Source organism: Cynocephalus volans, chromosome 10 (assembly GCF_027409185.1).
Source record: "Cynocephalus volans isolate mCynVol1 chromosome 10, mCynVol1.pri, whole genome shotgun sequence".
In the NCBI taxonomy this organism is placed as follows: domain Eukaryota; kingdom Metazoa; phylum Chordata; class Mammalia; order Dermoptera; family Cynocephalidae; genus Cynocephalus; species Cynocephalus volans.
The window spans coordinates 38,596,778-38,622,829 of NC_084469.1; the positions used below are offsets into that span (position 1 = coordinate 38,596,778).

A 26,052-nucleotide genomic window follows, 5' to 3' on the forward strand; every position below is an offset into this window, starting at 1 on the left:
TACCCTCAAAGAGCTCACATTTAGTGGAGACAACAGACATATGTACAACCTAAATCATGCAAGACTGGATATGGTAAAAAGCCATTATAGAGTTAAAAATAAAGTATGATGATCACAGGGGAGGGAGGTTAATTAGAATTAGGGTCCTCAGAAGAGTTAAGTTTTGAAAATAAGGTCACGGTGAACTCATGAAAGTCTTGGAAAGCCATAGTAAACAAGTTTGAACTATATATAAAAGGGAATGACATTTTCAAGATTTGACACAGTGAAAGTGCTAAAAAAAAAAAAAAAAAAAAGGATCAATTAACCCAAATAAAGTCATCACTGGTGTCCAGATGTAAAATTGTATTACCTAGCAACTGTACCAACTTTTGTGTGGTTGGTAGGTAAGCATTACCTCTTTGTTTCTCTTCCTCCATAATTAGGATCATGGTAAGGGTTGGCTTTTTAATACAACTAGAAAGGAAAATGTTTTGATAATAACATAACCTATACAGAAACGTCTTATAAAACCCACAAGTATTAAATGTGTACATTTCATAGCAACTACCCCTCCAGCTATGCCATCGTAAGCTATTTCAATTAACTAGATTTCTTTTGGGGAGCAGGCATTTGGGATTATGTCATTCAAATCACCAATAGTATTCATGATCTTGAAGAAAGAATTCAGAAAGCTAAAGACAATGTGGAAGAGATTCAAAACATCATGAAAGCCTGGGTGACTCCAATATTTAAGAGAAAAGATGGAAAAAGGGAAAGCCTTCTCTCTCTGGATGACCAGCATGATCAAATGGAAAAATATTACAGTCTCATCAAAGAATCTGGCCTTAAGATTCATGCCCTTGTTCAGGTAATAACCAACCTCTTAGACACATATACGGAGAGTATAGGAAAAGCATCAAGAAGTATTTGGGTGCAAGAAGTGATTTGAAAATTAGAACCATCAATAGATGCTGTGTCTTCTGCAATCAAGGATAGAAGTTTATACTGATAGCAAAAGAACTAAAGCTAACAGACGAGGGGAGTGAAAAGTCACATTCTGGTATCAGTGTGTCAAAATTAATACTGTTTTAATAGTGACACCACTTGGTTGTCTCATGACTTAAGTGTCACACCTAACCCTGGGGGGAGAGGGGGGTAGAAAGAGATGCCAGGGACAGAATCCTAAATTATCCACTGCACTAACCACCCCCACCCCCAAATCACCCACACAACCTAATGTGGTCCTCAACCATCATCCTTATTACCTATCTCTATAGAGCCCAAACAGATAAAAGATTACCATGGTATCCCTAACTGCATTTCGTAAGATGAAGAAAAATACAGTGCTGCACTTCATGGAGTAAGGTACAAAGCTGTGGTCAGGGCGACTTCCTGTCCTATCATCAAAGACTAAAGCTTCCTTGTGAACAGTGGAAAAGGGTCATAAATGGCCACCAGCTCCAACTCTACTGAATTAGCCATAGGGCAGTGTCTGACAGATTAAATTCAGGAAAGAATCACAGTTATTATCTATGGATTATCTGTGGTTTGAAGCACAATAAACACGTTGAACCTTAAGCACTAATGATAACTTGTTAAGTGAAGGAGATAATTGCAGAAATTTTGGCTTTGAGAGAGAAAGAATCTCTGAACCTGATTTATTTTTTAACCCCTTCTGGCCCCATATCCAGTAATTAAGTAGCTAGTGTAGATCCCAGGCATTCACTTTTCATACAGATTTCTTTCACCCACCCACTCATCCCTCCACCCATCCATCAGCTGTGTTTCCAAAACTATCCTAGGCTCTATATTGAATATCAAGAAAATGTGAGCTACAGTTCCTGCTTTGAAGTAGAAAAAAAACAACTGACAAAAATAAGAAACTACTTAAGATTTTAAAAGTTTGAAAACTATGTATGTATGTATCCATTTATCCATCTATCTGTGTGATAACAAATGCTCAAATGCATGCTCTTGAAAGTCAGAATGAGAAAATTTAGAGAATTAAATTGGCTAATCAGTGAGACAAGCACAGTGACCTGGAAAAAAAATACGTATTATAACATTTTAGTTATCCAGGTGTCAACCAGGAAATAACCATGTCCTCAAGCCAGAATACTTGCCACAAATATTACTCTAAAAGTTCAGATACTTTAATAATAACTCCTATTACAACACAATAATAGTAGTTCACATTATTTAGCCTTATATTATGTTTACATTTTGGTAATTTAAATATTTTTAAATAAAAACCACTGAGGGGATTTTTGTCTTTTTCTGCTCTTTGGTGTATAGTAGGTGCTGAATGTGTTGATGAAAAGAATTAAACCTTCTGATCATTTTCTATCTACCTACACATAATTTTACAAAAATGGTATCAGTATACATTATAGTTCTATAATTTGATTTTTTAAAACAATGTATACTCAATAACTGTTTATTTCACTTAGTATCCTTCTATAATATCATGTATAGTGTTTAACTGCATACGCCATGATTTGACTAACTCATAGATATTTGACTAATTGTTGGATATTTAGGTACAGTGGGTTATTCCTTTATTATGGATGTAGTATATAACATATATACAGTACAATGTACAGATATTAAGTATACATAGAGTTCAGTGAGCTTTTACAAATGTATACAGTCAGGTAACTACCGCAGTATGGAACATTGTCATCAGCTTAGAAAGCTCACCTGTCCCCCTCTTCAGTCAATCCCCCCTCCTTCCACCAGCCCAGTCAATCCCTGACCAGCTTTTTGTCACTATGAAGTAGATTTGTCTTTTCCAGAGTTTCGTATAAACAAAACTATGCCTTTTTTTTGTATTCAGCATAACATTACTGAGATTCATCCAGATCTATTAGGAGTCTATTTCTTCTTATTTCTAGTATTTCATTGTGTGCATATAAAAGAATTTGTTCACCCATTTTCTTAACGATGATCTTTGAGTTATTTCTAGTTTTTGGCTATTATAGATAAATCTGATATGAAGTTATTCCATGGACATATGTGTTTATACCTCTTGATAATCACAAGATCATTGGTACACATATGTTTAACATTATAAGTCATTACCCAGCAGTTTTCCAAAGGGGTTGTGTAATTTTACACTCCCACCAGCAATACAATAAAGTTGGATTGTTCTTCTTTACCAAATTTTGGTGTTGTCAGTCTTTTTAATTTTTGCCATTTTAGTCAGCGTGTGGTGGTATCTCATTGAAATTTTAATTTGTATTTCTCTGAATACTTACACTGTTGAGTGCTTTTTCATGTGCTGATTGGCCAATTATATGTATTCCTTCATGAAGCGGGTCTTTTGCTCATTTTAAACTGGGTTGTTTGTAAGTTCTAGGAGTCCTTTATGGCTTCTGGATACACATATTTTGTCAGATACATGTATGGTGAATATTTTCTACAAATCTGTGGCTTTCCTATTTTCTTAATGATGTATTTTGATGAGAAACCGTTTTAAATTTTGATGCAGTCTAATTTACCATTTTTCATGTTATGGTTAGTGCTTTTGAGTTCTAAGGAAACTGCTTACCCCAAGTTTGTGAAGATATTCTTCTATATTTTCTTTTAAAAGCTTTGTAATTTTAGCTTTCATATTTGGGACTATAATCTGTGTTGAATTAATTTTTGCTTATGAGTGATATAGGAGTTGAATTATTTGTTTTACTCATTAACATCCAATTGTTCCTGCACCATTTTTGAAATTACATTTTCCTATTAAATTTATTTGCCATCTTTGTTGAAAATCAGTTAACTGTATAAAATGCCAACGTAAAATGTATATGTGTATATGTATAGTATATGTGTGTGTACGAGTATACATACCAATTGGTATGTAAAATGCTATTATAAAATATATACTGTAGAAAATATCAATACCACTGTTTTTTGATTATTTTAGCATTATTAATAAGTCTTGAAATAAGGTACTGTAAGTCTTCCAACTTAATTTCTCTTTTTCAGGATTGTTTAGGCTATTCTAGGTTTTTCGCATAGTCACAAAAATTTTATATTCATCTTGCCTATTTCTAGAACAAAAAAAGCTAGGTATGATCTTGATGGAGGTTACATTAAATCTGTAGATTAATTTGGGGAAGATAAAGATCATAGCAATATCAAATGTAGTAATCCACAGATATGGTATGTCTCTTTACTTAGTTAGGTCTCTCTAATTTTTTTCTGCAATATTTTGCAGTTTCTAATGTAGAAGTCTCGCACACTTTCCATAAAATCTATCAGTAAGTGTTTTACGTTTTGGAGTGCTTCTATAAATGGAATTGTTTTGTTAATTTTATTTTCCAATTGCCATCAGCTGGTGAATAAAGTATAACTTTTACATATTGATATTGTGACCTTTCTAAATTTATTTGATGTAGTAGTTGTTTTGCACATTTCTCACGATTATCTATGTAAATAATCATGTCATTTGCAAATAAAAACAATTTTACTTCTTTCTTTCCAATTTTTATGTCTTTTACCTCTTTTTCTTGCCTGTTGCTCCAGCTAGGACCTCCAGTACAATGTAGAAGTGGTGAGAGGGCACATTCTTGCTTATTTCCAGTCATCTGGAGAAATATGTCGTAAATCACTGTTAAGTATAATGTTAGTTGTAGAGCTTTTGTGGATGTTTCTTTATCAGACTCAAAAAGTTTCCTTATATTCGTAGTTGGCTGAAAGATTTACTATGATATGAATTTTATTACATGATTTTTCTGCATCGCCTGAGGTGATCACATGATTTTTCTCCTTTGTTCTGTTAATGGGCACTGTCTTCATTTACTTCCTGTCACTTATAACAGAATACCTAAAACTGAGTAATTTATAAAGAAACAGAATTTATTTCTTCTAGTTTGGGAGGCTGATAAGTCCAAAGTTGAGGGTTCACATCTGGAGAGGTCCTTCTTGTGGGGACTCTCTGCAGAGTCCCAAGATGGCACAGGGCATCACATGGGGAGAGGGCAAGGGCATGTACATGTGCTTTCTTCCTCTCCTTATATATAAAGCCACCAGTTTACTCCCATGATTACTCATTAATCCATAAACTGATTAATCCACTTATGAGAGCATAGTCCTCATGATCCAATCACCTCTTAAAGCCCACACCTTTCAAATACCATAGTCAGATGTCCTCTTAATACTGTTATGATGGCAATTAAGTTTCATCATGAGCTCTGGAGGGGACAAACATTCAAACCATAGCAGGCACATTGGTTTTTTAGATGTTAAACCAACGTTCATTTCTGAAATAAACCCCTTTTGTCATGTTGTGGTATCCTTTTATGTATTATAAAATTTGATTTGCTAATTTTAAAATGATTTTTATACATATGTTTATGAATGACATTGATTTTCTTTTGATGTTCTTGTCTGATTTTGAGGTCAAGGCTATGCTAGTCTTATAAAATGAGTTGGAAAGTATTTATTTCCTCCTCTATTTTCTGAAAAAGTTTGTGGAAGGTTAGTCTTATTTCTACCTTAAATGTTTGATAGAATTCACCAGTGAATACTTCTGAACATGGAGGTTTCTTTTTGGGAAGTGTTTGATAATGATTTCTTTGGTAATAAAAGGCTATTTATATATTTGTGTTTCACCTTTATCAGTTTGTGTAAGTTGTTTTTCCTCAACAAATTTGTCCATTTTATTTCTGTTATCAAATTTGTTGGCAAAAAATGATTCATAATTATTTCTTATTATCATTATGTGTCTGTAAGATCTGTAGTGATGCCTCCTCTTTCATTGCTAATGTTGGTAATTTATGTCTTTTTTTTTCTCTTTAATCGGTTTTGCTATTTTTTTTTTAAATTAATTTTATGAATCTTTTCAAATAACCAAATTTCAACTTTGGTAATTTTCTCTACTCATCTGTTTTCTAGTTCATTAATTTTTGTTCTTAATTATTTTATTTTAGTTATTTTGGGATTAATTGCTTATCTTTTTTTTTTCTAGCCTCATAGGGTACAAATGTAAGATAACTTAAGACTTTATTTCTTTCTAATCCAGACATTTTATGATATCAATTTCCCTTTTAGCAGTGCTTTAATTTTATTCCACAAATTTTATCTGCTTTATTTTAATTGTCATTCAGTTTTAAATGTTTTCTATTGTTATTACTTCATTAACTCAATCATCATTTAGAAGGATGTTGTTTAATTGCTATGTATTCAGAGCTTCTCTAGATATCTCAGTGAAATTGAAATCTAATTTAATTCCGCTATGGCCAGAGAAGAGTCTCTGCAGGATTTTAATCTTTCAGAATTTATTGATACTCATTCCATGACCTAGAATATGGTCTATCTTACTGAATTTTACCTGGGCACTTAACAACAATGTTTATTCTTCTGTTGTTTCATGTAGTATTGTATAAATATGAATTAGTTCAAAGTGGTTGATGGTATTTTTATAATCTTTTATATGGTTTCTGACTTTTTTTGTCTATTTGTTTTATCCATTGCTTAAGGCAGAATGTTAACATCTCAACCTATAATTGTGAATTTGTCTATTTAATTTTTTAGTACAAGTTTAAAGATCTATTAGTAGGTACAAACACATTTATAATTATTATACCTTCCTGATGAATTGGCCATTTTATCATTATAAAACTTCCTTTTATTTCTAAGAATACTACTTTGTCTTGAAGTCTATTTTTTTCTGATAATAATATAGCCTTTTCCCCTGATTCATTATTCCCACTTTTTGCACTGTTCATCTTTTCCCACCATTTTGCATTCAACCTATTTGGTTTTTTTTGGATTCAAATTTCTTCTTTTTATAGTCCATATATAGTAGAAACTTACTTTTTCAGTCTAACAACTCTGCCTGTTAATTGCAATGTTTAGACTATTTACATTTAATGTAAGTATTGGTATGGTTAGATTTAACTTTGTCATTTTGTACTTATTTTCTATTTGCTTCATTTCTTTTTTCTGTTTTTCTGCTCTTTTGTTCCCACTTTCTTGTTAGTTAATTATATATTGTTTAGTATTCAATTTTAATTTCTCATTTGGCATTTCAGCTGTACTTTGTTGCGTTACACTTCTGTTGGTTGTTCTAGGTCTCAGTATGCATCTTGAACTTAACACAATCCAGTTAGAGTTCTCTCCTAAAATATAAAAAACTCCACAACAGTATGGTTCAACTTAACCCTCCACCTCATTTCTTCTGCTATTGTTGTATGCTATACTGTGGTATCTGTGGGAGATTAGTTCCAGGACCTTCTGTGGATACCAAAATTCACAGAGGCTCAAGTCCCTGATACAAAATAGCATGGCATTTGCATATAACCTATGTACATCCTTGTGTATACTTTAAATCATCTCTAGATTACTTATAATACCTAATGCAATGTAAATGCTATGCAAATAGTTGTTATATTATTTCAGATCATTGGCAAATTGCTATATAAAAAGTGCTAATAATGAAAATTATAAAGAGTAAATGGGATGTATATATTGTTTAGGGAATAATGACACACACAAAAAAGTCTGTACACATTCACTACAGGTGCAATTTTTCCCCCAAATATTTTCAATACACAGTTAGCTGAATCCACAGATGTGGAACTCATGGATACAGAGGACCAACTGTATATATAATATATTAATATAATATACAACCATATATTAAACCCCACAACTTGGTGTTATAACTTTTGCTTTAAAATTAAATATATGTATATTTATAGTGTTTTATATTTGCCCATATACTCATCATTTTCAAGCTTCGTATTCCTTTCTGTAGATCTCAGTTACCATCTGAGGTAATTGCTCTTCAGCCTGAAGATCTTTCTTTAGTATTTCTTGAAGTTCAGGTCTGCTGATGGCACATCCTCTCAGTTTTTGTATATCTGAAAATGTCCTTATTTCACCTTTATTTTTGAAGGAGTTTCAGTGAATATAGAATTGTGTAGATTTGTTTTTTGTTTAGAAGTTATTTCATTATCTTCTTCTCTCCAAAGTTTCTCATAAGAAGCCAGACATAATTTGTGTCTTTGTTCCTCTGTAGTAATGTATTGTTTCTCTCAGGCAACTTTTAATAATTTCTTCTTTAATCTTTCATTTTCTTTCCAGTTTGGCTGTCATGTGCCTCAGTGGGTTTTTATTAGATTTGTCCTGTTTGGAGTTTATAAGCTTCTTAGATCTGTTTTTCACTAAATTTGGGGAGATTTTCTTTGTCACATTATGACATTTTTCTCAGCTAATTCCAACATCTATGTTATATTCTGTCTGTTTTGTCTTTTTTAGTGTTTTTGTTTTCTTGAATGAGACAGAAATTTATTTTTCTCTCCCATAAAATGTCTAAAGGGTAGGAATTCCAGGATTGATATAACAGCTGTGAAATGAGGGACCTACCCAGACAATTTTCTGAGTCTGTTCTTAATGACCATTTTCTCTCCTGGTTAAATGTCATATATTTTTCTACTTCTTTGCATATCTAGAAATTTTTTATTATGAACTAAACATGTTGGATAACACTTGAGAAGCTGGATGTTATTTTCTGCAAAGAATTTAGAGTTTTTGTTTTGACAGGCAGTTACCTGACTGTTGCATCCCCTTGATCCTGCCGAGGATCACTTTTAAGCTTTGGTTGAAGAAGGGTCTAAAGAGGATTTACTCTAGAGTAGAGCAGCTCTAATCCTAAAGCGTGGCATTTCTGGAGTCTCAACTGAATTTCTGGGTTATCTGCAAGGTCTTTTGGTTATTTCTGATATAAGTCTAACATCTTCCAGCACTATATGAACTACATAATTTTCATTCAGCTTAGAGCCCTCTGTAACTCTTCTCTGCTGGATCCTGCAGAGTCTTGCCCTAAACATGTACATCTTAATACTCGGTCAAAGACTCAAGAGAACCCAGCCACTTCAGCTGCCCCGAATTCCAATGTCTGTCATATCTACCATCATGACAGATGCTCCAATTAAGCTCCCTTTCCCTATGCCATGGTTTGGCAAGTGCCTTTAAGTAGAAAGCCAGGTGGTTGTGAAGCTCACCTTGAATATTTTCCTTCTCTCAAGGATCACATCCCTACACTGTCTCTTATCCAATTATGCAAAACAACTATTTCTTGTGTTATATCCAGTTCTATAGTTGTTTGAAACAGAAAGGCAAGTAAAAGTCTATTCTTCTGTCTTGGTTAGGATCGGAAACCTGAGCTTTTTCTTCTTCACAAAAAAATTCCAATCCATTTGTTCTTTAGACCCCAGTATACTTGACGTATAGATAGTTATATTGATATCTTGACAAGGGGGAGGAGATAGAATAATTAAACAAAGCCATCGTAAAAACTAAAAATTATTCAGTGTAGAAGCAAACAGACATGCATATCTTAATAACACCTGAGAGCAACTCTGTACTGTCCCTGTGTTATGATTTGCATGATGATGGGCTTTAAGTCATTCATGGGGAATAATCGCAATTTGTGGTAATGGGCATGCTTAAAGTATTGATCTGGCCATCGCATCTTGGGCACAAGTGGTGATGGTCAGCTTTGTACCTCACGAATATGCATAAACAGTAAATTTTTTAAAAAAAGAAAATATTAAATCTACTTAGTAAAGAAAGGTATAGATAATGCATCTTAGAAATTTTAGAGTTACATCACTTAAAGTCAGGATCATGAGATTGCTTAAATGCAGGGGGATTTATCACATGACAATGTTTCCTAAAGGGGTAAGTGTGAGTCATCCAGAAAAGTTACTTCTGCAAGTTAATTAGTGCTTTCTATGAAGCTATCAGATAATTGGAAAGTTGCTATAAAAAGTCCTAAAACTGAAAATGATGGAGAATAAATAGGATGTCCGTACTTGTCACTGCTGAGCATTTAGGCTCCCTCTCCTTGAAGTCCAAACCTTGTTACCATGGTGATGCTTGAGATCCACCAAGTCAGGGACTATATTTTATAAAAGATAAGGAGAAAGGGAGAAAGAGAAAAAGAGAGAGAGAAAGATGTGCATTTGTTTATGTGAATGAGTTTTTTAAATCTCTCAGTATGAAGTCTTTTAATTAATGTTAAATGCCAACCATAAAACACTCCAGCTCATTTCTAAGGATTTATGCAGGAGTGCTTTGCTTCTCTGAACCTCAAATTTCTTATAAACCTTGAACCATAGTGCCCTCTGTCCTTATATTTCTTTCTCTGCCTTCCCTAACTCCTGCTCTGATAACAGCTTCCTCCACAGTACGTCAGCATTTCGGAAGCACGCACATTGCATCCATCAGCGGTCCTTCTGAGAAGATCGCGTGACCCCCCACCCCCTCCTCCTCAGGGACAGGATGGGACCCCATATTCCCTTCATGGGTTAACTTTTCATTCCTTTCCATCAATGGTCACACCCATTAGACAGAGTGGATTTGATACACTTGTAATAGCAAATTCTTCACAAGAGGGATTTTTTTCTCTACGTGTTGTTTTCATGCCTATTAATGATGATTATACCAGTTCTTTCACGCTATTAAACATGGTTTACATCCTTGCTTTTTTCTTTTGTAGGAAAACCTGGGTCTGTTTTCAGCAGACCCAACCTCCAGTATCTGGAAGACTTACGTTAACTACCTTGATAATATGTTGCTGGATGGATTTTTTCTTGCCATTGAGTGCTCCCTCAAGTACCTCCTGGAAAATACTGGTACTTTCTGGCTTATGGATGTGGGCTGTTGTTGGAAGGATGACTGTAGTAGCATTTGTTGAGTTAAACGGAAGCGCAATTGAGTGCCTGTGACTTTCTCCAAAACGTTGTGAACCTTTTGTGAATGGTACACAATAAAATAGCAAAGGTATTGAGTTTCTACATTGTTCAAAGAGAAAAGATTTCTGACTCTTTAAAAATCAGGGGATGAGCGGGGCTCTCAGATAGTGAAGCCCTTTGCAAGAGCCAAAGCATAAAAACTAATTCAATCTAAATCAAGTGTCAGCAGAAAGGAGTGGCTTCATTGGAGCAACAGGAAGCACAACTGGTTTGGCTTCATCCAGACCTGACTCATGGCCATGAGAGGGGGTGTCTGTGCCTTCGAGCTACGTGTCCTGTGTCTCTGCAGCCTTCTGGTAACCCAGGGAGGTTGTGGTAGCCAGGGTAAGTGGAAGAAACAGACCTTTTTCTGTGTGAAAAAGGGACAGACCAGGAACAGAGGAGAAAGTAACTTTCAGAAGGAAAAGGAATGTTAAGCAGATAGTGGGCACTCTTTAAAGCTGTCAAAAGATAGTTAAGGGCTTTGAATTTGTGGTGGATAAACTGGGGTAAAGTGCACAAAGTCAAAGATACTGTAAGGACTAACTAACCTCTGCTAGTGAGCAACGAGATGGAAAGGGCAGAGGAGTTCAGGACCAAAAGTTGAACTCAACCTTCACATTCTGGCAGATTCTGAGCTGCTTAGCAAGGATCGTATTGAAGGATTAGTTGAAATGGAAAGGCAGAGGTTGAAAGTGGGATGAGAGTTTAAGATGTCAAGTTCAACCCAAAGACAGAAGTCAAATGCAGAGGTAAAATAAGTAGGCCAAGACCAGTGTCCAGACAGATATCCAGCCCATAAAAGAGGACACACGCAGACACCTAGGTTGAGAATACAGACCAGCACCAGTCGGGCTCACCTTATGCATATTCATGGCCAAACCTCCTCTGATGCTGGAGGTTCGGGGGGACTCATCACTTAGTCATCCCCTAGAAGATCTAGGAAGATGCCCCAGCCACACCTGGGTGCAGGCAATGCAGAAGAGAGGGTGCCTGAATGTGGTGATTCCACCCTTGACCTGTAGCCATCTGGGTCTCCTGACCTGGGCTGTCTGATGTGTCACTTGTCTTCCTGTGGGAAGGACAGCGCAGGAACAAAGGGATAGAGAGAAGAGATGGCTGCTTTTCCCCAAGATTGCCAAAGTTACTTTCCCTCTATGGAAATAGGAGGGCACGGAACACATTTCCTTTGTGATATAGAGGCCCTTCAAGATCTTTGAGTGAGCAGGAGCTGAACTGGCAGCTGCCTGAGCTGAGGCACCATAGATAAAATTGAAAAGGCACTGGTTATCTAAAGAGGAAGTAAGGAGCCTAAAGAGGGAGCCACTGAGAAGAAGAAAATCACGGTGACCTTCACAGTAGCCCAGTTGGACAGCTTCTCTTCCCAGGTCCCCCTTGCCATTTTTGCTTTCTTGTGTTTGGTCAGGCCCATACCATCCCATGGCTTGGGCTGGCCTCCCTGTCATCTCTCATGACCCAAACACTGCACAGGTTCAGTGCTACCCACTCCATCGAGAAAAGTTCTTCCTTCTCTTACCTCCTGAAATAATTGACTCGTACCAACATTGAGGAACCAGGACAATCTGCCTTGTATGATAATTACGTTGCCATTACATCCAATGTAGGGATTAGGTTCTCATGTCAGCACATGGGGCAGAAATCTCATATAGACAAAATATTCTTTGAAGTCTTTTAAATACCATAAACTACAGAAGTCCCCCCTTATCTGCGGGGATACATTCAAAGACCCCCAAGAGAGGCCTGAAGCTGCAGATGGTACCGAGCCCTGCATATGTACTACTATGGTTTTTCTTACTCATCCATTAAGATCAAGTTTAACTATAAATTAGGCACATAAGAGATTAACAATAATAACTAATAATAAAATAGAACAATTATAATACTATACTATAATCAAAGTTATATGAATGTGGTTTCTCTCTCACTCTCTCCAAATACGTTCTCTCAAAATGGTATTGTACTGCTCTCACCGATTTTCAGATTACTATTGACCACAAGTAACTGAAACCATGGAAAGTGAAAGCACAAATAAGGTGGTACTACTGTATGTACAATCTTATCTATTAGTTTATAAGTATAAATATGTATATTAATACAGACCATATCATGAGTACACATATAAAGAATAATGGCACAGTGTTTTTTAAACTATTCTATGCTAATGGTATAAATTACTATGCTATTGGTAAACTTGTATTCCCTTGAGTTAAATATGCATTCGATGGGACTCTCCTAAGTCCAATAATGCAAATTTATCATCTTTACTCTTTTGGAGGCAAGGTCTTAGTCTTACATAACTTTGAGGATCCTGCAGTTTTTTAGCTAGGGTGAATGGCTAAGCTATGGTAACAAAAGCTCCATCAGTAATGTGGCTTAAAGGACTAAAAAGTCTACCTCACAAGTAATGGTCCAAGGTGTGTGTTCCAGTTTGGTGGAAGATTTCTTCCATCCTATGGTTCCACCATACTCTCACACCCCGTCCTCATTTCTGTGGTTGAGCTGGTTTATTGCCACATCCAGGATCCAGTCTGTAGAAGAGAAAAAGAGAGTGTTAGAGAAAGCTCAGCTGCTATCTCAAGGGTCCCAGCCCAGAAGTGGCACCCATCACGTCTTCCCACATTACACTGGTGAGGAAATCACACTGCTTCACCTGACTGCAAGTAGGGCTGGGAAACTTGGTCACACGCCTGGTTATAACTCTATTTCTAGGGAAAAAGGGGACAATGGATTTCAGTGAGTAGTCTCCGCCACCCACAGTATCCAGCCCATAAAAGGCTCCTAAATACTTCTACAGTCAAAAAGACATATGAAAACAAGTGGCCATGGATAAAAGCTTAAGCATTTATCTTGTATTTGGAACAGCTTGCTTTATGCCATATTTTGATTTAAATTTAGCAAGGCATGTCAGTCTAGTAAGTAATTAGGGATATGTTAATTTTTTATACCGTTTTTAAATTTTTTATGACTACAGGACCACAGAATTAAAGTCAGTTCTCTATTTTAGAAAAGGAGCAGAACGGGCAGGACTGTCACTTCTGTTTGTTTTCCACGCCTACGCAACCGTCAACAAGCATACACCTAGTGGCTGCCCGTGGAATTGCATGGTTTGTGCCTAGGGAGAAATCAGCTGTTTTCAAGAAATCGCCTTTGAAACATTAACCTCTCCTCAGCCAGAGGCTATTCCCCCCCCCCCCCGCCCCCAGGAGGCATTTGAGAATGTGGAAGGTGACTGGCTTGGGTTGATCAGTCAGTGGGATGAGCTCCATGAGGATGAGGAGAGTAAATGTCCTGCAATGCCAATGCCCAGGACTGTCCTGCACAAGAATTGGCCTATTCAAAATGTCAGTGGTTCCCCCGTTACATTCCCATTTTCCTACACCCTAACAGCTTATCTAAAGGAAAGAAATGCTCGGTGTGCTTTTAAAACAGCATTCTACTTTGCCCATTTTACCCACTCTTTTTTGGTTCATTTGTTTTCTTGTTTTTCAGAGTGCAAGGCAGGGCTCACCCCAATATTTGAAGCACACCTGAGCCTAGCCACCCCAGAGTTAGTTTTCTATCCATCTCTGGAGTCTGGAGTGAAGAGGAATTTCTATGACATTGTTGAAGGTCTGGTCAACAACATTTTTAGGATATCGTCGCTGGTGCCACGGCTTTCCCCACAAAACAGTTCTTCTCACTATCAGGTACTGACCGGATCCACAACCATCCTTCACACCAGCCAAATCTGGAACTTCCCTCCAAGTAACCTGCCTGCTGTTCTCCTGCTCCTCAGGTCGACCTGGAGGGCCTGGCCGATCTGGCACGTATGCGGAGCACACTCCTGGACAGGGTCCAGAGAGTGATGGCCCTCGGCTGCAGTTATCGGAACACCTTCAGCCAATACGCCTACCTCTACATGGAGGACCAGAAGGAGATCCTGGGTCAGTTTCTGTTGTACGGACATGTCCTCACACCAGAGGAGATTGAAGCCCATGTGGAAAATGGCATCCCCGAGAATCCTCCTCTCCTCTTTCAGTTCAAAGTGCAAATTGACTCCTACGAGAAGCTCTATGAAGAGGTGTGCAGGCTGGAGCCCATCAAGGTGTTTGACGGCTGGATGAAGATTGATGTTCGACCCTTTAAAGCATCTCTGCTGAATGTAATTAAGAGGTGGAGCCTCATGTTCAAGCAGCATCTCGTGGACTATGTCACTAACAGGTAATACAGCTGTTTTAGCGTCTTCGGCAACCCAGGCTGGCAGGAGCACCATGTTTTTAATCTTTCTCTTATTTTTCCTCGTGAGTTCATTGTTAAATTAAAAATTAAAACAGCCAATTAGAAGTTTCAGGCTTTTGGAAACCAGGGTGACTTTAGTCCTGCATACACTTTTGTTCACCAGACAGGTCTCTTTATTTTCCATTTGGTGCCCAGTTTGTGAAAGACACCTAACGTTAGAGACAATAACAGCAGATCCAACGTCCTTTCACAACTCTGACTGTGAGATTTCTTTAAGCCTGGGAAGCAGAAGGAGTCTAATGGGACTCTTAGATTTTATTTCTACCACTTACTCCTTGTCTCAGATTGTCCAGCTGAGCAATGTGGATGTAACTAAAATCTCACACTCCTGAGTGCTTGTTTGTGCCATTCTAGCCAAGCAAGAGACTGGATCTGAAATTCTATCTGTTGCACCATGGAGCTGAACTAGCCAGCCCAGCACTAGGCTCTCTAATCATCCTCTGATCAAATAATCCAGTCAATCAACAGTCCCCTTGTCATTTCACCTTAGCTTTGTCCCCAGAGGTGCACCACAGCCAGAATCTTGAGCCCCACCTCTACCCAGAACTCCGTCAGGGAGCCAGCCCCTCCGTTCAGCAATGGCCCTTTGGTGTGTTGGATGCTACCACCGCAAGGAAACCAACCTGGGCTCTCTCCTTCTGTAGCTGCTCTGCTTCATGATCTGGAGCCATGAGCGGAAAGAAATGACAAAATCAAGATTTATTTACAAAAAAATTCCAGGAGACTTTGTAAGGATGATATTCTAGAACACCACTCTAGAAAACCCCAGGCAGGCATTGTGAGGATGTTTTAAATAGGCATCCCAGGTGTTCTTTTAGAAAAAGCAGCAAGCTTTCCACATTCATGAAACCTTTGTCTCACTGAGGAATTCAGAGGCAAGAAGAGGAAGTGCTGGAGGGAGGGAGGGCAGTGACAGATGCCCCCAGTGGAGCACTGTTGGGGGAATAGCTGCCCTGGGGCCCCTCTGTATTGGTAGGTCTGGTAATCCAAGGCATGGAAGCATGCTTTTTAAAATGTAGGTTTTGCTATTATTTGTGTGCAGCAAGGCCAACAGTTCAGGCAATGACTGCCATCAAAAAGGTAGTGTGTTACTCACAGTTCCCAAGAGAAGAGGGCACACCACACCACGCAGGGCCACACTGGGGAGCTCCAGGGTCAGTAGGTTTAGAATTGGTGAGTTTGAATAACTTCAGCAGGCTCTGGGCATAGGAGCTGTCCCTAGTTGTCTGGTACCTGGCCCTGAGATGATTAGGGCAGAGAGATAGTGGCCCAGAGTGTGAGAACCCCATAAGGCAGGTGGTGGGTCTTTGGGTTGACTAGTTTGCATATGAAAGGTGTGCTCACAGGCCATCATTGCTATCTCATGGCATTGGCCTGCCCTTTAAGGAGCAGTCCCTCCAGGGTATGTAAGTCCCCAGATGTGAAAGGGTCAAAAACACGTGGTTTGATACAGGGTGTAGCGATAGGGGCTGCTGCAGACATCTACCAGGTAGGGCTCCCAAGAATCTAAGAGTTGGTTTAAGGGAATGAACACATGGTAGAGCAATTAGGAGGTCTGAGTTCTTGTCCTTGAACCTGCATTTACCCATCTCTGAAAGAAGACGGTATGACTGGATCCCCCGAAGGTGCCTTCCAGCTCTGACAGCCTGTGATTCCATAAACTGGCTAGTTTGCTGCACTTGAGGAGAATATTTCATTGTGTTCACCAGGATTAGATAAAATAGAAACAATTAGAAAAATAAAAACCACTTATTATTGTCTACTGTGTGCCATGTGGTTCTGTGATTCTCACCTTCCCTTAACAGATCACGATTCATCCCACCCTGCCTTACGTCTTACCGACTTCATTCACTGTCTGAAATCAGCCCTCTCGTGTCATCTAAACTCTCAACCCATTCAGCTCCTACTGTCTTAATGTGACTCAACCCCCACCTGTGCCCTCGCAAACCTTCCTTGTGCCCTTCCACCAGGCCTGGGGATCTGTCATCAGCAAATGCCCGCTGTCTCCTCTCATCACTGTCATGCTCTTGCTGCAAACTGGCTCTTCTCTGAGGACACTGCTTCCCTTCCAAACCTCCCAAGAGGGGGCTGATTTTTCTCCTGGATCCCTCTTGCCACTGGGCCTGGAGGTGGGTCAGGTGTCCTTGCTGTTTGGTGCTGCTTCCAGACCATGTCACCACCTTCCTCCTTCAAAATCCCAGGCTTTGCTGAAGCAAATTCCATCAGACAGTGCCAGCTGCCACTCATCCCTGCTGCAGCCACCTACCAAGCTCTGAGTCACCCTTCCCCATCATCGCCGACCTTGTCATCTGACCCACAGTCTTCATTTCCCTCCCTCCTGCTGACAGTCACCCTCAGTGACCAACATCCAGAGTCTCCATTACATCAGCCTCTTGTTGTGTTGACCTTCTCGCTCCAATGCCCCTTCCCTTCACCATCCCTCTGCCACTGCTGTGCTGTGCTCTCAGTGGGGCAGAGAGAACGATAAGGAAGTGATTGCTCTCCCTTCAAAAGCTCAGGTTTAAGCACTCCATTCTCTGACCACCACCTGGTGTCTTTCCAGCCCACTTACTTGGCAACTCTGCTGCACAGAATTCTTCAGACCCATCGGGATTTCCAATCCATGGACTTCACCACTTTCTCAGTGTCTGTCGTCCTTGCTTCCCATTCCCTCCTGACCCCATCCTTGTAAAACTGTGACTGTTTCAGCTCAGCATTCTGCACCTGCACCTGCATCTGCATCTTTGATGAAGCAAAAACAAACCACTCTTCTGATCAGTCTTACATTAAATTTATGAACATAAATTTCCAGCAGGCCCAATGCATGTTCCTAGATGCTTCACAACTCTCCCAAAATTCTATTTTCTCTCCCTCCTCAAACTCCAAATCTGCTCTGTGCTGTTATGACCTTGCTTCTCAGTTCATTGAGAAATTAGAAGCAATCACGAGAAAATTAGCTGACCTTTTCACCGACAAATCTACCAACCTACCTGCATTTGCAGCCACACATTCAACTTCCTCACCTGTGACAGTGGATAAGCTGCCCCTGCTTTTCTGAGTCCAACTTCTTTCCTCTCCACCTACTCAAGGACTCATCTTCTTAAAAAGTCCCTATCTCCAGCATTGTCAATATTTTTCTTTATACATTCTTGACAGCATGTGAACATATCATTGTATATACCATGTTAAATATCAGAAAGAAACATGGTCCCCAAGTCCTTCTGGCTACAGCACCATTTCTGTGTGTACTCCTTTACAAAAAAATCTGCACTTGATTTCTTTACTTCACCCCCCGTTCTCTCTCCAAAAAAAAAAAATTTATTATGAAATGCAGGTGGTCCCAACTTACAATGATTTGACTTACAATTTTTCGACTTTATGATGGTGTGAAAGCCATAGTCATTCAGTAGAAACCGTACTTCGAGTGCCCATACAACCACTCTGTCTTTTACTTTCAGTACATTATTCAATGAATTCCATGAGATATTCAACACTTCATTATAAAATAGTCTTTGTGTTACATGATTTTTGCCCCACTGTAGGCTAGTAGAAGTGTTCTGAGCGTTTAGTAGGTTAGGTGTATTACATGCATTTTCAATTTAATGATCTTTTCAACTTAAGATGTGTTTATCGGGACGTAACCCTGTTATAAGTTGAGGAGCATTTGTATAGCATACAGAAAATTTAGAGTAAAATATTAAAACAAATACTTACATTTGCATTATCCAGCTAAGACACAGAACATTTGCTATACTTAAAATTCCCTTACTCATTCCTACCTGATCAAATCCCTCTCCCTCCCTGCAAGATGTTACCCATACCCTAAATGTGACATAATCCTTCCCATGCTTTTCTTCATGATTTAGTGTACTGTGTATGTGTATGTTTGTGTATACTTACACATACGCATATGAAAAGTTCATGGAAAGATTCGTATTATCCTTTAATTCCATTTTTCCATGAACTTTTTGAAGTATCCTCATACATGCATATGCAAGTGTGTGTGTGTGTATATATATGTACATGTGTGTATATACACAAATATACACATACAATACATATATATATATATATTTGTATTAAAACCTTATGGAAATGAAATAATACTGTAAACTATTTTTCTGTGTCCTGTTCCTTTCACTCAGCCCCTATGCTGAGAGTGTAGCAATAATTCATTGATTTTCACTGCTGTAGAGTATTGCATTAGATGAATACACTACAACTTATCTGTCCATTCTATGGTTGACCATCATTTGGGTTGTTTCCAATAATTTTGTTAATGTCAACAATATTGTTACGAGTACACTTAAACATGTATCGTGGTGTACATGGACAAGCACTCCTCTGAGGTATATACTACAAGTGGAACTGCTGCGTCGAGTGTGCCTATGGCAGACTCTCTCTATGATAGACATCCACGTGTAAAAGTGTCTGTAGCCCAACGTCCCCAACACCTCTTGATATTGACAAACTATTTGATCTTAGCCACTCTGGTGGGAGTTCAGTGGTATCTCATTGTGGTAAATATTTTGCATTCGTCTGATTATCAAGAAGGTGTCTCATCTTTTTCTGTTTTTGTTGAGTCATTGTGTTTCCTTTTCTATGCCTACCATTTCTCTACTGGACTTCAATTTTAACTTTGTGATATTTAGGAGTCACATATTCTATATCTAATCCTTTGCTAGTTGTATGTATTACAAATGTGGTATCCTATTTTGTGGCCTGTTCACTCCGTCGATGGTATATTTTGATGAACAGTTTTTAATTTCAATGTAGCCAAATGTGTCCATCTTTTGCCTTATGTTGCTCTTCTTTTGTCCTGTTGAATACATCCTGTTTGCCCTGAGGTCTTAGTGACACTCTCCTATACTTTTTTCTAAAAGTTTTGGAATTTATCTTTCACCTTATGTAGTCCCTTTTCCATTGCTGCATGACTGTGACGAAGTCTAATTACTGTAGCTTTGTAATAAATCTTGATAATCTGACAGGGCAAGTCCCTGCCTTGTTCATTTCCATTAAGAGTGTCCCAACAATTCTTGACTCTTACTTTTTATATGGACTTTAGTCATCAGTCTACAGAAGAAAAAGCCTGTTAGGATTTTGGTTACATTTGCTGTAACTATAGATCAATTTGAGGAGAAATGTCATCTTTACAGTATTGAGTATTCCTTTCCAAGAACTTATCTCTTCTCCACTTCTTTAAATCCTGTTTAATGCCTGTCAGTGACATTTTATAATGATTACCTTTAAAATAATTTGCAGTTCTTTGATGAGATTTATTCTTCAGTATTTTATTTTTTGGTTTCTGATATAAATGACATTTTAAAATCATATTTTTGGTGGAAATGGAATTATTTTTTGGATATTGATTTTATATCAAGCAACCCTGCTAAATTATCTTATTAATTCTAATAATTTATGTGTATGCTCTTTTGGGTTTGCTAGGTACAGAGTCATTATCTACAAATTTATGATAGCTTTATTTCTTTCTTCTCAGTCTTTATGCATTTTATCTCTGTTCCTTACCTTACCATACTGACTAAGACTTCCAGTATAATGTTGAACAGAAGTGGTGAAGACAGACATCCTTATCTGTCCCTGATCTCAAAGGGGATGCTTTAAAATTTTCACTATTGAGTATAGTACTTGCTGTGAGTTGTTTTCTTTCTCTGATTTAAGAAGTTTTCTTCTATTCCTAATTTAAGAGCATTTAGTAAAAATGTATATAAAATTTTATCAAGTGCTTTTTCTAAGTCCATTAAGGTAATTCTGTTTTATCCCTCAAAATGTTAAAGTGATAAATATATTATTTGATATCTAATATTAAACCATCCCAGCATTACTGAGTTAAATCCAACACAAAGCATTATACTTTCCAATATATCCGCTGGTTGATTTTATTTGCAAATATTTTGTTTAACACTGCTGCATCTATGTTTGTGATTGAGATTTTTCTTTTTTTATTCCATCTTTGATTTTGGTTTTATGGTTTTGCTAATTTCATAAAACAAGCTAGGAAGTAATTTCCCATGTTTATTCTCCAGAAGAATTAGTGTAATATTGGAATTTTCTGATTCTTGACAGTTTGATTTAAATATCCTTTTGAGATTTCATGCCATCTAGGGCTCGGAATTTTCCTTGTGGGAAGATTTTAACCTATAATTTCTTTAATGGTTATAGGGATATTAAGGTTTTTTATTCCTTAGTGAGTCACTTTAGTAAGGCATATTTTCTAGGAATGTGTCCATCTCATGTAAATCCTCAAATTATTGTCATAAAATGTATATGTTTTTACCTGTTTAATCTCTGCAAAGTCTGTGGTATAACCTCTTTCTTATCTGTTCATTTTTATTTGTGCTTTCTTACTTCTTAATTGGTCTTGCCAGAGATTTATAAAGAACTATCTTATGAATTCATTTATTCTATTTATTATAGTTTGATTTTAATTTGAATAATTTATTCTCTTATGTTTATTATTTCCTTTTACTACTTTCTTTGGATTTAGTTTCTGTTTTTTGGCAAACTTAAGATGAGTGCTTTGTTCATTGATTTTGAGCCCTCTGTTTTTTTAATGCTAACACTTAAAAGTTATGAATTCCCTTCTAAGTACAATTTTACTTCCATCTCACCAGTTTTAGTATGTAATATTTTCATTATGATTTATTTCTAAATATTTTCGATATTTATTATAATTGGTTTAGATTTTTTTTTTTTTTTTTTAATTTCCAAGCATAAGGTTTTTCTAGTTAAATTTGTTAATTTCTAACTTAATTGCATCATGGTCAGAGGATATAATATCTGTAATAAGAAGCTTCTGAAGTTTGCTGAAATTTGCTTTATACACTATAGTATTGTCAGTTTTTAAAAATGTTCTGTGCACATTTGAAAAGAGTGTGTATTCTGTAACTACTGGGTGTAATGTTCTGTGATGCCTATTTAATCAAGCTTGTTAATTGTTCTATTCAAATCTACTATGTTCTGTTGCTTTCTTTTAATCTGCTTAATTTATCAGTTACTTAGATAATTGTGTTAAAATCTTTCTTTTTGGTAGTATATTGTCAATTTCTCCGTGTAATTCTTTCACTTTTATTTTCATATATTTTAAGGTTATATTAGGTGGGTATACAGAATTTGGCTTTTTGTATTTTCCTGGAAAATTCAACCTTTTAACCAAACACTAAAGACCTTTATTACTAGCTATATTTCTTGTAGTAAAGTCTGTTGTAACTTATATTAATATAGCTAAACTAATTTTACTTTGTGTAATATTTGTTTCGTGTATCTCTTTTTATCCTTTGGCTTTCAACCTTTCTGTGCCCTTACATTAGGAGGGATTTTTATAATCAGCACAGAACTGGATTTTTTAATCCACGTTAACAATATTTATCTTTTAAATGGAGGGTTTTACTCATTAACTTTATTTTGCTGTATTTGGATTTGATTCTACATTTTATGTACTTTCTATTAGGTCTTTTTCTTCTTTTTTCTTGCCTGATTTTGAGTTGCATTTTTTAATATTTTTTTATTTTAATTTTCCTTATTCTATTTTTTCCCTCTGCTAGTTTGAATGTTGTACTATGTAGTTTACTGTTCTAATGGTTACCACATCTATTTTAATAAACATTAAAACATATTCTTTTTTTTTTTCGTGACCGCTACTCAGTCAGTGAGTGCACCGGCCAGTCCTATATAGGATCCAAACCCGCGGCGGGAGTGTCACTGCGCTCCCATCGCCGCACTCTCGCGAGTGCGCCACGGGCTCGGCCCAAAACATATTCTTTAAACAAATAAATTTATCAATATTTTATTCTCACAACCAATACAAAGTCTTTAGGATATTTTGTTCTTCATTGTTGATGCATCAAATTATATTCTATAATTTCCTGTAATTTAGATTGCTCTCTGTTATTTATTTAAACTCCACAAATTATACTTTATTTTTAGTATTTATATACCCAATATTTATTCAGATTTGCCAACTTATTCACCAATATCTTTGCTCTTTATATCTTTCTACATCGCACACCTGTTACAGAGGTATATTTATTAGAAGTTTCTTTAGTATCTATTGATGAAACTCTCTCATGTTTTCTTTGCCTGAAATGTATTTATTTTATTCTTGTTCTTGAGAAAATGGTTTTGTGGAACAGATAACTCTAGGATAACAAAAATCTTTCTAGGTTATTGAATATATTATTCCACGGTGTCCTGGCTCCCATTTTTACTGCTGAGTAGTCAGCCATCAGTCCAGTTTTTCTTTTCTTTTTTTCTTTTTGGTAGAAATATGTCTTTGCTCTGAAGCTAATTTTACGTTTTTTTTTCTTTTGGTAATTTACAGTTTTATATTGAAGTATCTATGTGGTGTTTTCTTTATATTCATTCTGAGATTTGTTGGGCTTTCTTGATCTTACACTTTAATATCTTTCAGCAATTCAAGAAAATTCTCAGCTAGACTCTTCTTAAATATTGTTTCTTGCCCATCCTCTCTGTTATTTCCTTCTGGAGCTCTTATTACACTTATGTGAGATTTTTTTGCTATCCCCTATATCTTTTAACAACTTTCATATTTTTTCTGTCTTTCTGCACTGCAGTTTAGATAACTTCTCCACTTCCATTCTATAGCAGTCTAATTCTCTCTTTCAGCTTTGTCCAAAACTCTGGTTTAATCCATTCACTGAAATTTAAATTATAGTTTTTATTTTCAGATCTTCTACTTGGTTATTTTACAGTTTTGCTTGCTTGTTTTTATACTCTCTTATTCTTTGCTCAAATTTTTAACACTCTCTTTTATTTACTTTTTAAGTTTTAGAATACGTTTATCTGAGGATGATCTTTGCTCAAATTTTTAACACTCTCTTGTATTTATTTACTTTTTAAGTTTTAGAATACATTTATCAGAGGATGATCTTTGCTCAAATTTTTAACACTCTCTTTTATTTATTTACTTTTTAAGTTTTAGAATACATTTATCAGAGGATGATCTTAAGACAACTTTTGATTTGTCTACTTAAAAGTGGTTTGTTTCTTCATTCAATATATTACAGATGGCATCAAGGCCTACAGAAAATTATTGCTTCTTTCTCCTGGAATTTCCTAGTAAGATAGCACAGCATAATTCCATTGCTAGAACACATATTAATAGATTTTTTCTGTGTTTCTCTTCACAATGTGATGTCATCACAGGACACAATACTCATGTTAGCCAATTCAATAAATGTTGTCACTTCTCTCAGTCCATTATTCAATGCAGGAGTCTACACACTATCACAGGTTAGAACAGAGAACCTCAGAAATTGCCTCTATTTCTGACTCTCTTATACAATGCTGAATTTTTGCTTAAACGTAAAGGGCAAGCTAGGACAGGGACAGGGACAATGACCTGTTAAGACAGTGATAACTTATTTCGGTTTCTGAAGTCTGATTCCTAAAGACAGTAATTTTGTACAAACTGACATCTCATTCTTTAAAAAAAAGTTATTTTTCTTAGTCTTGAACTGATGTCCAAAAAACTACAGATGTGTGGAATAGAAAGAATGAAACAAGGCACCTACACAAGAACTCTCTTGTCTTCTAAACATATTAAATACTACAGTTTTACATTCTACATCTGAGTTCCACTATCTGAAATCTTCACAGGTTTAATTTCACTGTTTCTGTTGACTCTCGCTAATGGTGACTTCTTTCCCTGTGTGTTTTGTGATTTTTTATTACAAAGTCATATTCCTTAGAATTTTACCTGTGGGGAATCCTTTGAGAACTGGATTCTAGTTGCATTCCTCCAGAAAGAATTTGCATTTGTTTCTGCCAGTCATCTAGGGACTCTACCAACCTTGGACCACATGGACCACAAGCTACAGTAGTCTACCCAGTGCCACAATCAAGACAGGCGTATTTCCATTACTATCACCCTCTGTACAGCATATTTATTTCTTGTTTACCCTATGGTGTTGCAGCTTGCACACAGCCTCCTGTTAGCCTCCTCACCTTGTGTGGGCCCTGGGCTTGATCACCTGTCCTTCACATCCCATAAAGCAATCAAAATAGAAGCTCAGGGTCTCCAAGTTTCAGTAGAGACTCCATGAGAAAGCCAGCTTTGGATCTTGCTTACCTCCCAGAGTTCTTTCCTTCGCTACATTTTCAGCCACTGGGGGTTCCTTAATTTGATGCCACCTTAATGATACATTTTTAAATGATTTTGAAATATTTGCTTAAGTATTTCAGTGTTTTTATCAGAAGAGTTATTCATATTCTTGTGTCTGCCATACGGCTAGAAATAGGAGTCTACCATTCTCTAAATGACCTTCCTTTCAGGCTCTTACTACACTTCTCCACTGAAACCACTCTTGTCAATAACACCATGATTTTCATGTAGTCAAATCCAATGGGAATTATCATCTTCACTTTTACCTCTCAGCAGTGCATATTTGGCACAGCTAGTCTTCCCTTCTTCCTGAACAGTGTCTTTATATGGCTTTCAGGATTCCTCACTTTTCTCATTTTCCTCTGTCTCACTGTCTGTGCCTTCATGGTCTCCTTTGCTGGGCTCATCTCCTCTGCTAGGTGTCAAAATACTAAAACTTCTGAAGCCTCAATCCTGGGCTCTTTTCTCTCACTGCATTCACTTTCCAGGTGATATCCAGCTCAATACTTAAAAAACACCTGTGGACTGCTAACTACCAAATTTATATTTTAAGTCCCATCTCTCAGGAACTCTAGACTTACATTTAACTGCTTAATAAATATCTCCCTTAGGTGCCTGCATCTGTGAGGCATCACAAATCTAAAATGTTTAAGACCTGTTCCTCTCCTTTCTTCTACAAAGAAAACTAATCTTCCCAATCCTTCCTCATATTTTTAAATGGCATCACCATTTACCACATTGCCAGGAGTCATTATTGATTTCTTTCATTCCTTTTTTCCTCTCACCCAGTCTGTCAGTGGGTCCTATTGGCTCCACATGCAAAATTATCTGGACCCTGACCACTCTTCATGTCCACCGTCTAGGGCAAAGCCAGCATCATCTGTCACCTGC

General features: G+C 37.0%; 1 protein-coding gene across 1 annotated transcript in view; it reads left to right on the forward strand.

The window, feature by feature from the left end:
* DNAH9 (dynein axonemal heavy chain 9) overlaps positions 1-26,052 on the forward strand; it is a 372,221-nt gene that overhangs the window by 58,547 nt on the left and 287,622 nt on the right. The window contains exons 14-17 of the mRNA XM_063109557.1: positions 609-850; positions 10,487-10,622; positions 14,232-14,428; positions 14,518-14,942. Of these exons, the coding sequence (XP_062965627.1) occupies positions 609-850; positions 10,487-10,622; positions 14,232-14,428; positions 14,518-14,942 (1,000 nt within the window). The remainder of the gene's footprint in view (positions 1-608; positions 851-10,486; positions 10,623-14,231; positions 14,429-14,517; positions 14,943-26,052) is intronic.